Here is an 18578-nt window from a genome sequence, read left to right on the forward strand (position 1 = left end):
CTTGGTGCCATGGTTTAGTAGTCCTGAGGTGTTGGGTGACAGGTTGGACTTGATGATCTTTGAGGTCTTTTCCAACTTTATTGATTCTATGACTGCCAACTCAAGGCAAAGGTGGCATCAGCTTCCACCACACAATTCCATTCCTGCTGTGGTGTGTATGGAAGGTAAGGGCTCATGCACCACCAGAGGAACAGCCACTCTGCTGCCTCCAGTTTAGCTGGGAGACAGACAGGATGTTTTCCCCTTCCACAAAACATGTATGAATCTACTTTATGTGAGCATGTGCAAGCCAGAAGATTCTAACATACTCCTATTTCACCCAGGAGAGGGACAGATGCCTGTTTTGGGGAAGCAGCTGCTCCCTTCTGGGGTTTTGAAGCTACACTTCAGCAAACACCTATCCAACTGCAGATGGGTAATGCAGGTACAGACAATGCTCTAACAGACTTTTTCCATACAGAGTGTCTATTTCTGGGTACTAAGCTTCTCTTGATTTGATGGATAGAAAACATCAGCCAGATCATAACCATCTGCAAAAGCTTCTGACTCCAGAAGAGGACACAGTCTCAAGCTGCACCAGGGGCTCGAGGTGAGGAGAAAGTTCTTCCCATAGAGAGTTGTTAGCCACTGGAATGTGCTGCCCAGGGAGGTGGTGGAGTCACCATCCCTGGAGGTGTTCAAGAGGGGACTGGATGTGGCACTTAGTGCCATGGTTTAGTTAGTCATGAGGTGCTGGGTGACAGGTTGGACTTGATGATCCTTGAGGTCTTTTCCAACCTTATTGATTCTATGATTCAAAGGTATACGGAGGCCTCCCCACTAGCTTCCCAGCCAGGTGATTCATGGTTGATGGCAGGAAGGACAAAAGGCAGACTGAAGCTCTCTCAGCACTTCATACAGCTCAACACAAGGTGAAGTATCACTGCCCTGCACCTCATAGTCCTGTGGATAAGCAAAAGGCAGGAGAAAGACCCCACTCAGACATTTCTAACCTCAGGAAACCAAGCCCATGCTGAGGCCAACATTCAGTCAATGTAGGATCAGTAACTACCATGTGTTTCAAGCCATACTTTTCTTGGTCTGTCTGTCTAGACTAGCAAAGCTCTAGGCTGGGGAAAGAGTATTCACTGGAGAAGAAAAAAGTAATAATACAATATTTAGCAGCCTAAAAGGTGGGGTTTGTGTGGCAAGATCCTTTCTATGTAGCTTGAGCCATCCAGAAGTTACTGGAGTGTGGATGACAGGTGCCATCAGTGTACTCATGTGTAGGGACAACCCAAAGCCTCAGCTAAACAACTATTAGCCTTTCAACTGAAAAGTTATCTACTGTAACTCTCCCCCCACCTCTGTTTCCCTTTGTTGTTGCTTTCAAAAGTCTCGCCAGCATCCCCACCCAACCTCTCACATTTTCTCAGGCTTGACCTCTCTTGCATCATTCCCTGCTCTTTACCCATACATACCACCATGGAGCATTCCTGCTGCATGGCAACCTTTCCTACCAGAAGCAGTGGAGCAGTCAGGGAGCTGAGACTTGGCACCACGTTCACTGGGACTCCAACTTCATTTCTGCCTCCCCTTCAAGCTCCTGAACCGATGCCAAAGGGAACGCTCGCTTCGGCGGTCAGGTCTCCCTGAAGACATGCTGCAGCCAAAGTGCTGGGGGTGGGACCAAGCCAGCCCTATTAATAGGGTTGATTATAATATGAATTTAAGGAGCTACTCCCAAATATGCTTACCCTCCTGGACCTCGGGCCCTCAGGGGTGGAGTGGAATACCTAATTCAGCACTTTCAGCTTCTTTGCTGCCTTTGGAGGCAGGGAGGGTGGAAAATCCTGTCTGCACCCTGCCTGGCAAAAACATGGCTTGCCAGAAGGGTGGCTGAGCTATTGTTTTCTTCCCTTCTCCCCCCAGAAAGCCTGTTTACCTCACACTTACCCAGCAGCTCACTCTGCCTTGTTAGAAAAGACCTGCAATTTGAAAGCTTCCACCTTGGATTAAAACGGCAGATGTTGACCATTTTCCTGTGGAAGTCTGAGAGCCACTCCAGTGAAGCAACACTGAACAAGGTATGACATCTCAAGAGCCTCCTCACCACCAGCTCTTTCAGAACACAGTGGCCTGTTGAGGAAGACAGACTCAAAGGACAGCCAGGAAACAAAACTTCTAAGATATCTGAGAGCATGAGAAGGACAAAACTGAGGTAGCAAGCTTTTGATTTCAGAAGGCAGATTGAATAAACCATTTTATTTAGAATAAACCAGACCAGGTTGGAAGAGACCTTCAAGATCATTGTGTCCAACCTATCAACCAATCCAACCCACCTAAACAACTCAACCATGGCACCAAGCACCCCATCAAGTCTCCTCCTGAACACCTCCAATGACGGCGACTCCACCACCTCCTTGGGCAGCCCATTCCAATGGGCAATCACTCTCTCTGTGTAGAACTTCTTCCTAACATCCAACCTAAACCTCCCCTGGTGCAGCCTGAGACTGTGTCCTCTTGTTCTGGTACTGGCTGCCTGGGAGAAGAGACCAACCTCTGCCTGTCTACAACCTCCCTTCAGATAGTTGTAGAGAGTGATAAGGTCTCCCCTGAGTCTCCTCTTCTCCAGGCTAAGCAACCCCAGCTCCCTCAGTCTTTCCTCACAGGGCTGTGTTCCAAGCCCCTCACCAACTTCGTTGCCCTTCTCTGGACTCGTTCCAGCCAGTCAGCATCCTTCCTGAACTGAGGGGCCCAGAACTGGACACAGGACTCGAGGTGCTGTGTCTGTTACAGCTCACAACCTATGACCCTTGAAAAAGGTGCTGGGGTGAGGCAGGTGTCCATGGTGACAGACAGCCCAGGGGCAGCCATAAGCTGGATGTACATACTCTATCATAACTACAGCCAGCACACCCACAATGCTGCATCTCTAGACTGTCAAAATAATCCAGACCATGTCTCCACACTACTATCAACAGACCTCCCCATTCCAGCCCCATGCCTCAGCAGGAGAGCCAGCCAGAGGCAGACGGCAGCCCCGTGGGACCTTAACTGACATGGCCTCAACAAGCACATCAAGACCTCCATGGAAAGACAGCAAAATTAAGCTGCAAATACATTAATAAGTTCCCAAATTTCTCAGGTTTTACATAAACATCTCACACTCCAAAGCCTTTAAAAGGTGAAGAAGGTTATCACCCACACTCACTTCTTACAGTGCTGGTCACACCAGGGCCACACTCTGTAGCAAGACCAGCAGCTCTTGCCACTTGCAGGCAAGTAACTCTCCCTGCTGCTCCTAGGAAGAGAGAATGAATTCAGCCTGGAGACACTTAGCCACTGATCAAACCTACACAGTCTTACCTTTACTTTAGTAAAGGCAGAAGGGCACACAGGCCTACAAATGTGTCCCGAGAAAGGCAACGAGGCTGGGGAGAGGCCTCAAGCACAGCCCTGTGAGGAGAGGCTGAGGGAGCTGGGGTTGCTTAGCCTGGAGAAGAGGAGGCTCAGGGGAGACCTTATTGCTCTCTACAACTACTTGAAGGGAGGTTGTAGCCAGGTGAGGGTTAGTCTCTTCTCCCAGGCAACCAACACCAGAACAAGAGGGCACAGTCTCAAGCTGCACCAGGGGAGGTTTAGGTTGGAGGTGAGGAGAAAGTTCTTCCCAGAGAGAGTTGTTAGCCATTGGAATGTGCTGCCCAGGGAGGTGGTGGAGTCACCATTGCTGGAGGTGTTCAAGAGAGGATAGGACATGGCACTTGGTGCCATGGTTTAGTAGTCATGAGGTGTTGGGTGACAGGTTGGACTTGATGATCCTTGAGGTCTTTTCCAACCTTATTGGCTCTATGATGACATGAATACACATTCTACTCATCTGTCAGAAAGTAAGGCAAAAGCCACACTATCTTACCATTACCACACATGCTTGATGTGACTCATATGCTGTAACACAAGACACTAAGGCATCTCCATGCTGCATGGTTTGGACTCAATATGCTACAACAAAATTGCAATCAGCTTGCCAACAAAGGAGGAGTTGTTAATTTTTCATACATCTCAGATTTCAGCCTAGGTTTTACAGCTCTTTACTGCCCTTGCATCACCCAAGGCATTTCAAAGACATACTGCACAGAGAGAGCTGGAGAGAACACTGTTTCTAACACATGTGCCATTAAACATTCATTCTTGAGCAAATTCTTTGCCTCCAATGGTAAGATTATTTACACAGTTAAAACCAGGCACAAGAAAATCAACAGAGATTAGTTCTTTTCACCCCTGAAGATGAAGTCAATAGAAGCACATCCATGACAGAAGAGGGGTTCTCCTCCACATTTTACAGAGAAGGAAAATAAAGCAGAGTCCAGAACTAGCTCACTCAAAAGGGCCATAGAGGAATGGAATAGGAATGGAATAGGAATGGAATAGACCAGACCAGGTTGGAAGAGACCTTCAAGATCATCTGACTCTATCAAGTCTCCTCCTAAACACCTCCAATGATGGTGACTCCACCACCTCCCCAGGCAGCACATTCCCATGGCCAATCTCTCTCTCTCTCTGTAAAGAATTTCTTTCTAACATCCAGTCTGAACCTCCCCTGGCACAGCTCAAGACTGTGTCCTCTTGTTCTGGTGCTGGTTGCCTGGCAGAAGAGACCAACCCCCTCCTGGCTACAACCTCCCTTCAGGCAGTTGTAGAGAGCAATGAGGTCTCCCCTGAGCCTCCTCTTCTGCAGGCTAAGCAACCCCAGCTCCCTCAGCCTCTTTTCATAGGGCTTGTGTTCAAAACCCCTCACCAACTTTGTTGCCCTTCTCTGGACTTCTTCCATCAAGCCCAAAACAACACCCAGGAATCAGCTCCCAGACCTGAGCTACAACCACTAAATCTGCTTCAAAGCAATTCCATTGCTAAGCCAATAGCTACAGGAGACAGTTCCTACGGCCACTTACACCCCCAAATGCTAGTCTCCTCCATCTGCAATAGATACACATGCCAGAGGAGTCTGGACAGGATAAGCAGAACAGATGTTTAAGTGCATATACAGTCTGGGGAATCATCTCCAGAGCTCAGCTGCTCACTTCACAGAGCACAGGAACCAAGAGATTTCTAGAGAGCGTCACAGGACACAGGAACTAAGGAGATTGAGACATCTGTCATTTCTTATACCTCTACTGAGATGAGCATTAACCACAGCAGGAAGGTGGAATCAGGCATCCACGTGTCCTACCCACAGCTAACTGCACAGTTGCCAAACAATTCCAGACATCTGACCCAGAAAACTTATCCACATCTACGACAAAGAGAGCATCGTGCTACAAAATATAACCAGAAGCAACACTGTCAACCCCCCCTCCAACAAAACAAGAAACAAAGAAACCCCCCAAACAAACCAACCACACCAAAAAAGCACCTTTAAATACCTGGACTGCTGGGTTTCACTGAATTAAGGCAACTACTCCAGCAAGATCAAACACATTGTATTTCTCTCAAGCTAATACAAAACGTTTGAAACCTGTTGATCCTGGCAACAAGGAGAGAGCTGCTAGTCCCTGGAAGCAGCCATCAGATGCCATGGTGTAGCTCTTTGGTTAAGCCCTCTGCAGTGGCCCCAGCCTGTCACTGTTAAGAGGCTTCAGAGCATGAACACCTGAACACAAGCTGGTCACAAGAAGGCACACACAGGATGCCAGTGACAGCACTCAACCTGACCCAAAGGATGCTTATTCCAGTTCCTTGCACAACCCTTGGCTGCACATGACAACTAAGATCAGTGTTCAGTATTCAGTATCACCAAGGTTGGAAGAGACCTCAAAGATCCTCGAGTCCAACCTGTCACCACAGACTAGAGTAGGGAGGACACTCCTGCCCACTGCAGGCTTGAACTCACGACCTTCCCATTAAGGGTCTTATGTTCAACAGCATGTTTAGGCTGCTGAATGCTTTCTCACACAGAGCCACTCACCTCTTCCTTCAGGCCCTGCCACATGGACTGGCCTGCTGTCAGGAAGCTCTGAGGAGTGCTGCTTTGCAGGGCTTAAAAGGACTGCTCTCAAAATGACACCTGGGCTGGGCAGCCAGAGAGCAGAAGCTGGCCATGGCTACATAAGGAGGCCTCTATCCCTTTCTAGCCTAAGGAGACAGGGCAACAAACCCAGAGGAGGATCTTACAGAGCTTACCAGGCTTAGTCCAATGACCAGCCTAAAGTTGTGCTGTCAGCTCTTTTCCTGCCCTGAAACGCACAGGATTCCTCTGAAACAGAGAGGATCTCTCCCACACTCGCAGAGGGGTGGAGAGGTTCAGTCTGGTGACTTCAGACTCTTCTGGAGGCAGATTCATGAAGCAGCAAAACCACACGTACAAAAGTATGGGAGGCGACGGAGATGGGAATCAATACGCCTGGCCAATATGATCGAGTATTGTTCCTTTATTGTTCCAGTGGTGCAGGCCAATGGTGCAGGCCTGTGGTGCAAGTATAGCACAGTAAAGTAAAGTGTAGAAGAAGAAGAGACAGGAAAGGCAGAAGTGCGTAGCAAGGGAACTGCTACAACTTATATAACCTCGGAGTGCCCTGTTGGCACAGCTCCATTGGTTCCCTATGAGTGACCACACATTGCACTATTACAGATTATTGGTCCAACTACTAATGACACCAGCAAGTTTCATCAGCAAGTTTGCAGATGACACCAGGTTAGGAGCAGATGTTGGTCAGTTAGAGGGTAGAAAGGCTCTGCAGAGGGACCTCGACCGACTGGGCAGATGGGCAGAGTCCAATGGGATGGCATTCAACAAGTCCAAGTGCCAGGGGCTGCACTTTGGCTACGGCAATCCCATGCAGAGCTACAGGCTGGGGTCAGGGTGGCTGGAGAGCAGCCAGGCAGAGAGGGACCTGGGGGTGCTGATTGACAGCCGCCTGAATATGAGCCAGCAGTGTGCCCAGGTGGCCAAGAAGGCCAATGGCATCCTGGCCTGCATTAGGAATAGTGTGGCCAGCAGGAGCAGGGAAGTCATTGTGCCCCTGTACTCTGCATTGGTTAGGCCACACCTTGAGTCCTGTGTCCAGTTCTGGGCCCCTCAGTTTAAGAAGGACATCGAAACACTTGAAGGTGTCCAGAGAAGGGCAACAAGGCTGGGGAGAGGCCTTGAGCACAGCCCTGTGAGGAGAGGCTGAGCGAGCTGGGGTTGTTTAGCCTGGAGAAGAGGAGGCTCAGGGGTGACCTCATTGCCCTCTACAACTACCTGAGGGGTGGTTGTGGCCGGGAAGGGGTTGGTCTCTTCTCCCGGGCAACCAGCACCAGAACAAGAGGACACAGTCTCAAGCTGTGCCAGGGGAGGTTTAGACTCGAGGTGAGGAGGAAGTTCTTCACCGAGCGAGTCATTCGTCATTGGAATGTGCTGCCCAGGGAGGTGGTGGAGTCACCATCCCTGGAGGTGTTCAAGAGGAGATTGGACGTGGCACTTGGTGCCATGGTCTAGTCATGAGGTCTGTGTTGATAGGTTGGACTGGATGATCCTCGAGGTCCTTTCCAACCTAAGCTATACTGTGATACTGTGACACAACGAGGTTTGTTGATGCAGGTGCATGTCCTGTTGTCCCAAGATAACTGTCCATGTTTATAGCTACCAGTGCCTTGTTTCAGTTACATGCTGCAGGCACAGCACTGTTTTGCTACACTGCTGGCTGGCTCTGCATTTATGCTGAGCATGGCCTACCACCATGTCAGGCTCCAGGCCTGCACTGCCATATTGCACACGCTGCTCGTCGCTGGCATTGCCACACAAAAGCAGCCGACGCTTTGAGGCGCACCACAGCCATGCTTACCTACACCCTCTGGACCTCAGGGGCTTGTACCTACCTCAAGTGTCCCAAGCTGTAGTATCGTGACTCTCCGTCTGTCGACCGAACCACTTTGACGGTGAACATGGGCTGCAGCTGCCGCAGCTCCAGCAGCACGATGGCCAGGTAGTGAATGAAGAGCAGAGCATCCACCAGAGACACTGCATACTGCACTATGCCTTGGTAGTTGGTGTCCTTCGAGTCCAAGATGCGAACGCCGTAGAAGAGCCAGTAGGAAAACACAAACAGGAAGATGAGGACCAGCAGAAGGGCCCGGAACACAAACACCCTCGGAATATCTGCCTTGGGCTGGCGGAAGAACAGAGCCCAGGTCCCAATCAGAAGAATGAGGAGTTTGAATGCCACAGAGATGAACAGTCCCTCACAGACAGTACCACACGGCTCCAGAGCATCCCGCCACAGGATCTGGGGTAACAGGATGAAGGCAATAGGGGTAAGGAAGACAAGGAGTCCGAGAACAGCTGCCACTGTCAAGCTCAGGTAGCGTTTGCAGTCCAACCCAACGCTGTCTTCCAGATCCTTACTGATCCGAGCAATGTCCTCCTGGGAAATGCTGTGCTCAGAGGTGCCTGTGATTGCTGTTGTGGTCTCACCCCAGTTGTCATCCTGAGGGAGGAAGACATAAACAACATTAAAACAATGAAGTTACTCCTTCCAGGTCTTCTATTTGTAGTGTTGGATGATATATTTGACTCTATGATCTCAAGGGTCTCTTCCAACCTGGTTAATTCCATTCCACCCCTTCCCTCTCCTTCCACTCTCCCTCTCCTTCCACTCTCCCTCTCCTTCCACTCTCCCTCTCCTTCCACTCTCCCTCTCCTTCCACTCTCCCTCTCCTTCCACTCTCCCTCTCCTTCCACTCTCCCTCTCCTTCCACTCTCCCTCTCCTTCCACTCTCCCTCTCCTTCCACTCTCCTCCCATCCCACCCCTTCCCCCTCTTTCCATCCCACCCCTTCCCCCTCTTTCCATCCCACCCTATTCCATTCCTTCTGTCCTGGAAAAAGCAACAGACTTGAGTTCCAGAAAAAAACCCAACCAACAATACAGCAGAAGCAACACCTTCAATATTTTGAATAGTCAACCCTGAAAACTAGCAAAGGTTTGGAAACAACAGCAACTTGTCCAAACCAGTGCTTATAAACATTAAGTGTTCAAAACCTGTAACTCTAGAGCAGGTAGCTCAGCTTGCTGTGCCACCCACTGTACCCCAGAGGTACCTCCTTCAGCACACTTAACGAGTAATATCACATTAACTCTTGGAAACTGCAGTAAGCATCAGTTCCCATGTGCAGGGCAAGGACTAACACTTGTCCAGCCCAGAAATTCTGTGGTGGAAGTGCACCACAGAAGCACCCGGAAGGGAAATTTTCATTGCAGTGTTTCATGCCAGCTGTTGCTGCAGTTACACAATCACAAACACGTTCACACGTTGTTTTCCCATCTGTAACACTGCACTTTCAGCAAGCTGCTGCAGTTCCTTTTCATGGATTCATAGAATGGTTTGGAATGGAAGGGACCTGGAAGATCATCTAGTTCCAACCACTCTGCCATGGACAGGGACACCTTCCACTGGACCAGGCTGCTCAAAGCCCTGTCCAGCCTAGCCTTGAATGCCTCCAGGGAGGGGACACCCACAACCTCTCTAAGCAACCTGTTCCAGTGTCTCACCACAGTATCATAGTACTAGTCAGAGTTGGAAGGGACCACAAGGATCATCTAGTTCCAACCCCCCTGCCATGGGCAGGGACACTCCACACTAGATCAGCCTGGCCACAGCCTCATCCAGCCTGGGCTTAAACACCTCCAGGGATGGGGCCTCAACCACCTCCCTGGACAACCCATTCCAGGGCTTCACCACTCTCATGGGGAAGAACTTCCTCCTCACCTCCAGCCTCAATCTCCCCACCTCCAGCTTCATTCCATTCCCCCTACTCCTATCACTACCTGAGATCCTGAGCAGTCCCTCCCCAGCCTTCCTGTAGCCCCCTTCAGATACTGGAAGGCCACAATTAGGTCACCTCGGAGCCTTCTCTTCTCCAGACTGAACAGCCCCAACTCCTTCAGTCTGTCCTCACAGGAGAGGTGCTCCAGCCCTCTGATCATCCTCCTGGCCCTCCTCTGGACACGTTCCAGCACCTCCAGATCCCTCTTGTCATAGGGGCTCCAGAACTGGAGGCAGTACTCCAGGTGGGGTCTCAGCAGAGCTGAGCAGAGGGGGAGAATCACCTCCCTTGCCCTGCTGGCCACACTTCTCTTCATGCAGCCCAGGATCTGATTGGCTTTGCAGGCTGCAAGTGCACACTGAGAGCTCCTGTTGAGCTTCTCCTCCACCAGCACCATCACTGTAAAGAATTACTTCCTGATATCCAGTCTAGATCTACCCTCTTCCAGCTTAAAGCTGCTCTCCCTTGCCCAATCACCACAAGCTGTTGTAAGAAGTTTCTACAATGCTCTACAACAGCACTGCCCTCAGTAGCTGACATGCCAATAAGAGTTTAGTTAGAAGCACAAATCATCTGCAAACACCCTCTGTGACCAGGTTTAAGTTTACAGAATCACAGACTACCAAGCAGCTCTGGTATTAAGAATCCAAGAAATGATCAGGAGCCACTCAGCCACAAAAAAACCTTGCCTGAAACAGTCACCACACAGGCCAGCTTCACATTGCATGATGTTTACTGAAAGTCTCAATAGTTCCCAAGCCAATATCAAAGAACTTTGCAAGCTAGTTCTCCCACCCCATAATGCCTCTCTTCTCATTGTTGGCACAGCTAAAGAGTTACACTGACACATATGGATGTGACTCACGGCTGCTGCTGGAGCCACTCATGCCCATGAAGAGCCCTGATGCTTCTCACAAATGCAGAATTAACCAGGTTGGAAAAGACCTTTAAGACCATCAAGTCCAATGGCACATTCCATGAGGCCAATCTCTCTTTCTATGAAGGACTTCTTCCTAACCTCCAGCCTAAACCTCCCCTGGCACAGATAGAGACTGTGTCCTCTTGTCCGAGTGCTGCTTGCCTGGGAGAAGAGACCAGCCCCCACCTGGCTACAACCTCCCTTCAGGTAGTTGTAGAGAGCAAGAAGGTCTCCCCTGAGTCTCCTCTTCTCCAGGCTAAGCAACCCCAGCTCCCTCAGCCTCTCCTCACAGGGCTGTGCTCCAAACCCCTCCCCAGCTTTGTTGCCCTTCTCTGGACACCTTCCAGCAACTCAACATCTTTCCTAAACTGAGGGGCCCAGAACTGGACACAGGACTCAAGGTGTGGCCTAACCAGTGCAGTGTACAGGGGCACAATGACCTCCCTGCTCCTGCTGGCCACACTGTTCTTGATACAGGCCAGGATGCTGTTGGCCTTCTTGGCCACCTGGGCACACTGCAGGCTCACGTTCAGCCTACCATCAACCAGCACCCCCAGGTCCCTCTCTACCTGGCTGCTCTCCAGCCACTCTGACCCCAGCCTGTAGCACTGCATGGGGTTGTTGTGGCCAATGTGCAGAACCTGGCACTTAGATGTGTTCAATCTCCTGCCCTTGGACTCTGCCCATCTGCCCAGCCTGTCGAGGTCCCTCTGCAGAGCTCTCCTACCCTCTAACAGATCAACTCCTGCCCCCAGCTTGGTGTTGTCGACAAATTTACTGATGGTGTACTCAATCCCCTCATCCAGATCATCAATAAAGATATTGAACAGGATGGGGCCCAGCACTGACTCCTGAGGCACACCACTGTTGCCTGGCCGCCAGCTGGCTGTGGCACCATTCACCACCACTCTCTGGGCTCAGCCTCCAGCCAGTTTCTAACCCAGCTCAGAGAGCTGCTGTCCAAGCCAGGGGCTGACAGCTTGGCCAGGAGTTTGCTGAGGGGGACAGTGTCAAAGGCCTTACAGCAGGCAGAGGCAATGCTTGTGTTGTGCTACCTGGCAGCACCTGACCCTTCAGGAGCTGCACCCTGCATTGGGAAGCACACGTTTTGCTCTCTCCTCTCCCCCCTCAGTGTATCTCCCTGCAGCCTGTGCCATTAATAGGATTCACTCTTTCTCCCAAAGTTCTGCAGCCACACACACTGATCAAAGCATTTTGTTCTAAAGAAGCAAGTGTAATTTTAGACCTCCATTCACTTCTGTAGGAGTTAAAGACTCTTCAGGAATCTCTGGGAAAGGAGCAGACGGAGGCAGCACAACTACTTTGAACAACTCCAAGGATCTAACTTCTAATGCTCTCCATGATATTAATACCTCCCATGCCTAGAGCAGTGGGGTTTTGAGACAGACCAACCACAAACAGTCAGCATCTTGAATTAATAGGAAGGTTCTTCTGAGTCACTTCTCACCAAAACAGAGGCCCCTGAAGAGAGATATGCATTGCAGTGTCCCCTGAAAGGCAGCACAATCCTATCACATTTCCCTCCCTGCCAGCATCTCCAGTTAAAGAAATCTGAGCATTTCCATTATTTTATGCTTATGCATGGAATAGCTCTGCATAGCTGCCTCCATTTGATGAGCTGAGAAACTGTGCAGGAGAGAGAAAGGACTGAAACACCACATCAGCTTAAGGTTATAGCCCAGAAGACAAAAGGCAGCTCTGGTCTCAGTCTACCTCTCACAATCTCTCTTCCCACTTTTAAGAGGCACAAGCATAAAATGTGCAATTATACAGACATAGGAGTCTAAATCTCCAGTGGGACAAAGTTGCTGGAACTCAACCAAGGGCACCAGGCTCCCTAGGAGAAAAGCCTTGCTTATGCATCCATGCATTTTGCTTTGCCTTTAAGTCATAGTGAGGAGGTCTGCATCAAAACAAGGGCTTAATAATTCACCAGTGCCTTTAGATCCATTTGAATTAATAGCTGGGACTCACAACAAGCAGCATCTGCTGCCAAAACACCAACCTGCAGTATAAGAACTGAGCCCACCTGCAGCTACATGAATAATGCTACCAGTGCCACCATACACAGTTTGGGTGGAAACTGGGCATCAGTTGTTTTTTTGAGGTGCAGAAGGGGGGTGGAACCCCACAGCCAGGGATTAACACACCCCAAATCCAGCCTAGGAGACACTGGAACACCCTACATTCTATGTCTCACAGCATTAGCCATACTCTGAAAATGAAAATGCACCTTCACATCAACTGCTGGAGCAGAGCTCGCTGGATCCAGCCTAGGTGCAATCTAAATACTTCAATATTCCATTCTTTATTTAACCCAGTGTTCACATACTATCTTTCACTGAGGTCATCCTCCTTCCCAGCCAGGGGAGGTTCAGGCTGGAGGTCAGGAGGAAGTTTTACACAGAGAGAGTGACTGCCCACTGGAATGGGCTGCCCGGGGAGGTGGTGGAGTCACCATCACTGGAGGTGTTCAGGAGGAGACTGGATGGGGTGCTTGGTGCCATGGTTTAGTTGTTTAGATGGTGTTGGATGATAGGTTGGACACGATGATCTTGAAGGTCTCTTCCAACCTGGTCTGGTCTGGTCTATTCTATTCTATTTCCCATTAGTTTCACCTTTCTTGCCTCCTCTCCCTACTGGAATCCTGCTTCTAATGTGCTTTACATGATTACCTAGAGTAAATCCTGCTTAAAAACCAAAGTACACATAGAGGTGAAAGGATTGACTTGAACAATGCACAGTGACATGATGGAAACAGATCATAGAAGCAATAAGGTTGGAAAAGACCTTTGGGATCATCTAACTCCAACCTGTCACCCAACACCTCATGACTAACTAAACCATGGCTCCAAGTGCCACATCCAATCCCCTCTTGAATGCCTCCAGGGACGGTGACTCCACCACCTCCCTGGGCAGCACATTCCAATGGCTAACAATTCTCTCTGGGAAGAACTTTCTCCTCACTTTGAGTCTAAACCTCCCCTGGCACAGCTTGAGACTGTGTCCTCTTGTTCTGGTGCTGGTTGCCTGGAAGAAGAGACCAACCCCCTCCTGGCTACAACCTCCTTTCAGGTAGTTGTAGAGGGCAATAAGGTCTCCCCTGAGCCTCCTCTTCTCCAGGCTAAGCAACCCCAGCTCCCTCAGCCTCTCCTCACAGGGCTGTGCTCCAGACCTCTCCCCAGCCTTGTTGCCCTTCTCTGGACACGTTCAAGAGTCTCAATGTCCTTCTCAAATTGAGTGGCCCAGAACTGGACACAGGACTCAAGCTCTGGCCTAACCAGTGCAGAAGGACTTCCCTGCTCCTGCTGGCCACACTATTCCTGATGCAGGCCAGGATGCCATTGGCCTTCTTGGCTGCCTGGGCACACTGCTGGCTCATGTTCAGCCAGCTGTCAAACATACCCCCGGGTCTCTTTCTGCCTGGCTGCTCTCCAGCCACTCTGACCCCAGCCTGCAGCACTGCATGGGGTTGCTGTGGCCGAAGTGCAGCACCTGGCACTTGGACTTGTTGAATGCCATCATATTGGACTCTGCCCATCTGCCCAGCCTGTCAAGGTCCCTCTGGAGAGCCCTTCTACCGTCTAACAGATCAACTCCTGCACCCAACTTGGTGTAGTCTGCAAACTTACTAATGGTGTACTCAATCCCTTCATCCAGATCATCAATAAAGATATTGAACAGGGTGGGGCCCAGCACTGATCCCTGGGGCACACCACTAGTGCCTGGCTTCCAGCTGGCTGCGGCACCATTCACCACCACTCTCTGGGCTCAGCTCTCCAGCCAGTTCCTAACCCAGCACAGATGTTTCTATAGAGCTTGGCAGATGACACACTGAAAACAAGAGGCAAATTAGTGCCCCTGGTGTAGTCACATCAGCACTGGGTGCTGTCAAAAATAATGCTCTAACAAGAAGAAAACCAAAACTGGCTGAGATGTTGGCTCGATGCATGAATGAAGGGGACTCAAATCATGGCTCCTTCCTAACAGCATGTGAGCAACATTTTTCCTGCTGACCATGCATGGGTTAGCCAACACTTCACATTTGCTATTGCCTCTTCCTTACCTGGCCCTCCTCTGCCCGAGAGGCATCGTTGCCAAGCAGTGGCTCTGCAGGAGGTGTCTGGATAGTGACAGACTTCTCAGACCGGCTGCCGTCTTTGCTTCGCGGCGATTTGTGCCTGTCCCGACTCCTTTTCCAAACAGAGCAAGGGGAGAACAGAGTTACCAGACAGCAAATTCCATCACCTGCTCCAGAAACTACCCCTCTACCTGCAACAGGTGCCCTAAGCTTTAGGTCAGTGTCGTGCATGCCCATCTCTTGATCTGTAACAAAACAAGTTTTGGAAGAGGTAAAACGGGACCTTGCCCAGAGCAGCTCCCAGCCTCGTGGCTGGGACAGTCTACCCTCTCAGTGGTTGGAGAGGGGAGCAAGTGGGACAGGGGTGCATGCCCACCACCTCCTTTTCTCTAAAACAGCTTCTGCCAGTGCTGTGAAAGAAAGGGAAGATTACATTCTCCAAACAACAAGTAACTTCATCTGGGATGAACTGGGCTACACAGCTCTCCACCTGCAGTAAAATATCTCACAGGGACATGGACAACTGACACTAAGAACTAGCCAAGACACTCTTAGTTCCTGTAACATTTAGTCCTGTCAGCTAGAACCTTAACACTGTAGGATCACTGGTGAAATGTACTTCTGTTAGTTCATAATCCCCAGTTAACCTCCCACATAGACAGCGAGAACACAGAGTGCCAGGCCAGCACTTACTTCCAGAGTAGCCATGCAGACCTGATCCTTCTTGTCTGAGAATGTCTCAGGATGACTTAAACCCCACCAATGTGCTCACAATGTTTTCCTCCCCCTTCCTACCTGGGCAGGAAAATAGCCTTTGCACCAGAGACCCTCCCTGTGCTTGGGAACTGGCTTAAAGATCAGGAGCATCCAGAGTCCCAGCTTTGCTCTCTCCGTTGACTATCTCTTGATATTACCAAAGCTCAAGTGTTTCATGGGATGAGACTTTCACCTGTTCACAGTCACAGACTCCAGCATTTCTATGTTTGTTTTGGGAACTAAGAAGGCAACCTTCTGCATGGCATTCAAAGCTTCAAAGAGCAATCCATATTGAAGGGTGTTAAAGAAGGTAGAAAAGGCAAACAAGAGATGTTTTACTCAGGAGCTAGGCTCTAAGCAAAGTGACTTCATTTCATGGAAGAGACCAAGGTTGGAAAAGACCTTAGAGATCATCAAGTCCAACCCATCACCATCTAATCAACTAAACCATGGCACCAAGCACCCCATCCAGTCTCTTCCTAAACACCTCCAGTGATGATGACTCCACCACCTCCCTGGGCAGCACATTCCAAGGGCCAATCTCTCTTTCTGGTAAGAACTACTTCCTAACAGCCAGCCTAAAACTCCCCTGGCACAGCTTGAGACTGTGTCCACTTGTTCTGGTGCTGGTTGCCTGGGAGAAGTGACCAACCCCCTCCTGGCTACAACCTCCCTTCAGGTAGTTGTAGAGGGCAATGAGGTCTCCCCTGAGCCTCCTCTTCTCCAGGCTAAGCAACCCCAGCTCCCTCAGCCTCTCCTCATAGGGCTTTATCAGTTTAAGAAGTCTGACACATCATCTCCTCAAGACTCCAGTGATCCCTCATATTTTAACAAGAGTTCAGTGACCTTTTCCTTCTGCTGATGCTATCCCAATCTTTCTGGCTGTACATGACCTCAGCATGCACCCAATAACTGCTTCCAGTCTCCTCATGCAGACTCTCCACATGCATCTTCTCCAGAGCTATGCCCCCAAACAGATTTCCCTCTGGCTTAGAATGTTTTTCCCCTGGGACATGTCCTAGCTTAGAACAATAAGTAATTGAAAACAAACATTTCCTTACCCTTGTCTGTGGGCTTTTTTGGAGTGACCTGAGTAGTGGGAGTATCCCGAGTATGTTGATTCTGTATCCATTGCAGCAGACATCAGATCCGCACAGAGCGTCACAGATTTCACTTAGAAACCAAGTCCCTGGTGCTCCTGAGGTGGAGTCCGTGATAAAAGTGCTTTCCTGGGTACTTTTTGCTTCCCAACCATCAGTGAAGTCAGGTCCTCAGAGAGCAGGGGAGCTTCACTTACAAGGAATCTCATCAAAGGGGAAGGGAGGGAGGGCAACTGGCTTCTCACGATCGACCTAAGGGAAGAGAAAGAGGCATGGCAGTGCATTCTGAGCAAGGCAAGACTCCATTCCTACTGCAGCAACTCCCCCACCCTGGCTACATGTCACCACTCAGCAGGGTGCTCAGCTCACAAACTTGTCCTGACCAAATCTCTCTTTCTGGTCCAGAGAAATACATGCATGCTCAGAGCTTTAAATAAGGGGACAGCTAATCTCCATTTTACAAACTCCACCCCATGCACCTAAAAATCTGGGAGATAGAGTGCCAGTCACCTGGAGCAGGCCTGCAGATGGCTCAGCAGCCTAGATACTGAAACATGCCCCCAGAAAAAGTACCAGGCTTGACTTCCACACCCCCATTTCTTCACCTGTGTAATGCACAGCCCAGATATCCCCAGATGCAGAAAGGCAGCACTATAGCCCCTATACAGGGGGAAGGGGAGGTGGGTCAAGGGTGACTTTCCCAGGGGAAACACAGGAGAGGATCAGACCACCCTGCCTGAACCTGCTTTGTTTTCACAACGGCAAGGTGTGCCCCTTTTGCAAGCATTAGCTGCTAAAACAATCAATGGCACTCTGAGCTCCTCCCTCACTCTGCCACCTCTGCCACCAGAAGCTATTTTTGCCCTTGAAGAATTGAATGTTATTAAAAATTGTCTCTATATATACACATACTAAGAACACAGGGGAGAGTTGATTAGAGAGCACCTCCAGCTTATATGGGCCAACACTTCCTACACCGTGCTTCCATTTGGAACAGAAGCTTAAATCCCATCTGTAAAGGGCAGAAGAGGGTCATGGTTTTTGGAACAGGAGCAAGGCAATGTCAGAACAATTCCCAGCAGTGACATGTGGAAAACCCCAAACCCTGTGGTGAAGAGTAGACACCATCCTGCATTCTGAACCCACATCCTGTGCTAGGTGAGAAGAGAAATGGAAAGGAGGTGTCAGCTTGGCAAAGGTGGCCAAGAAGGCCAAGGGCATCCTGGCCAGCATCACAAATAGTGTGGCCAGCAGGAGCAGGGAAGACATTCTGCCCCTGTACTCAGCACTGGTTAGGCCACACCTTGAGTCCTGTGTCCAGTTCTGGACCTCTCAATTTAAGAAGGATATTGAGACTCTTGAACGTGTCCAGAGAAGGACAATGAGGCTGGGGAGAGGCCTTGAGCACAGCCCTGTGAGGAGAGGCTGAGGGAGCTGGGGTTGCTTAGCCTGGAGAAGAGGAGGCTCGGGGGAGACCTTATTGCTCTCTATAACTACCTGAAGGGAGGTTGTAGCCAGAAAGGGCTTGGTCTCTTCTCTCAGGCAATCCACAACACAACGAGAGGACACAGTCTCAAGCTGTGCCAGGGGAAGTTTAGGCTGGAGGTGAGGAGAAAGTTCTTCCCAGAGAGAGTTGTTAGCCATTGGAATGTGCTGCCCAGAGAGGTGGTGGAGTCATCATCCCTAGAGGTGTTAAAAAAAGGACTGGATGTGGCACTTGGAGCCATGGTTTAGTTGTCAGGAGGTGTTAGGTATTAGGTAATAAGTTGGACTTGATGATCTCTGAGGTCTTTCCCAACCTTATTGATTCTATGAAAGGCAGGTAAACAGTGAAGAGGTGTGGAGGGGCTGCAGCTACGGACAGAGGTACTTTGGCACATCCCCACGTCTGGCACGCAGGGGCACACTCACATGCCTCC

At 50.1% G+C, this 18578-nt stretch overlaps 1 protein-coding gene across 1 annotated transcript in view; it reads right to left on the reverse strand.

Moving 5' to 3' along the window:
• VANGL1 (VANGL planar cell polarity protein 1) overlaps positions 1–18578 on the reverse strand; it is a 70521-nt gene that overhangs the window by 42936 nt on the left and 9007 nt on the right. The window contains exons 2-4 of the mRNA XM_068166004.1: positions 16621–16911; positions 14789–14915; positions 7837–8444 (exon numbers count right to left, since the gene is read on the reverse strand). Of these exons, the coding sequence (XP_068022105.1) occupies positions 7837–8444; positions 14789–14915; positions 16621–16703 (818 nt within the window). The 5' untranslated portion in view covers positions 16704–16911. The remainder of the gene's footprint in view (positions 1–7836; positions 8445–14788; positions 14916–16620; positions 16912–18578) is intronic.

This window comes from Melanerpes formicivorus, unplaced genomic scaffold, assembly GCF_026170545.1.
Source record: "Melanerpes formicivorus ecotype bairdi unplaced genomic scaffold, bMelFor1.0.p_v2 SCAF_95, whole genome shotgun sequence".
Taxonomy (NCBI): domain Eukaryota; kingdom Metazoa; phylum Chordata; class Aves; order Piciformes; family Picidae; genus Melanerpes; species Melanerpes formicivorus.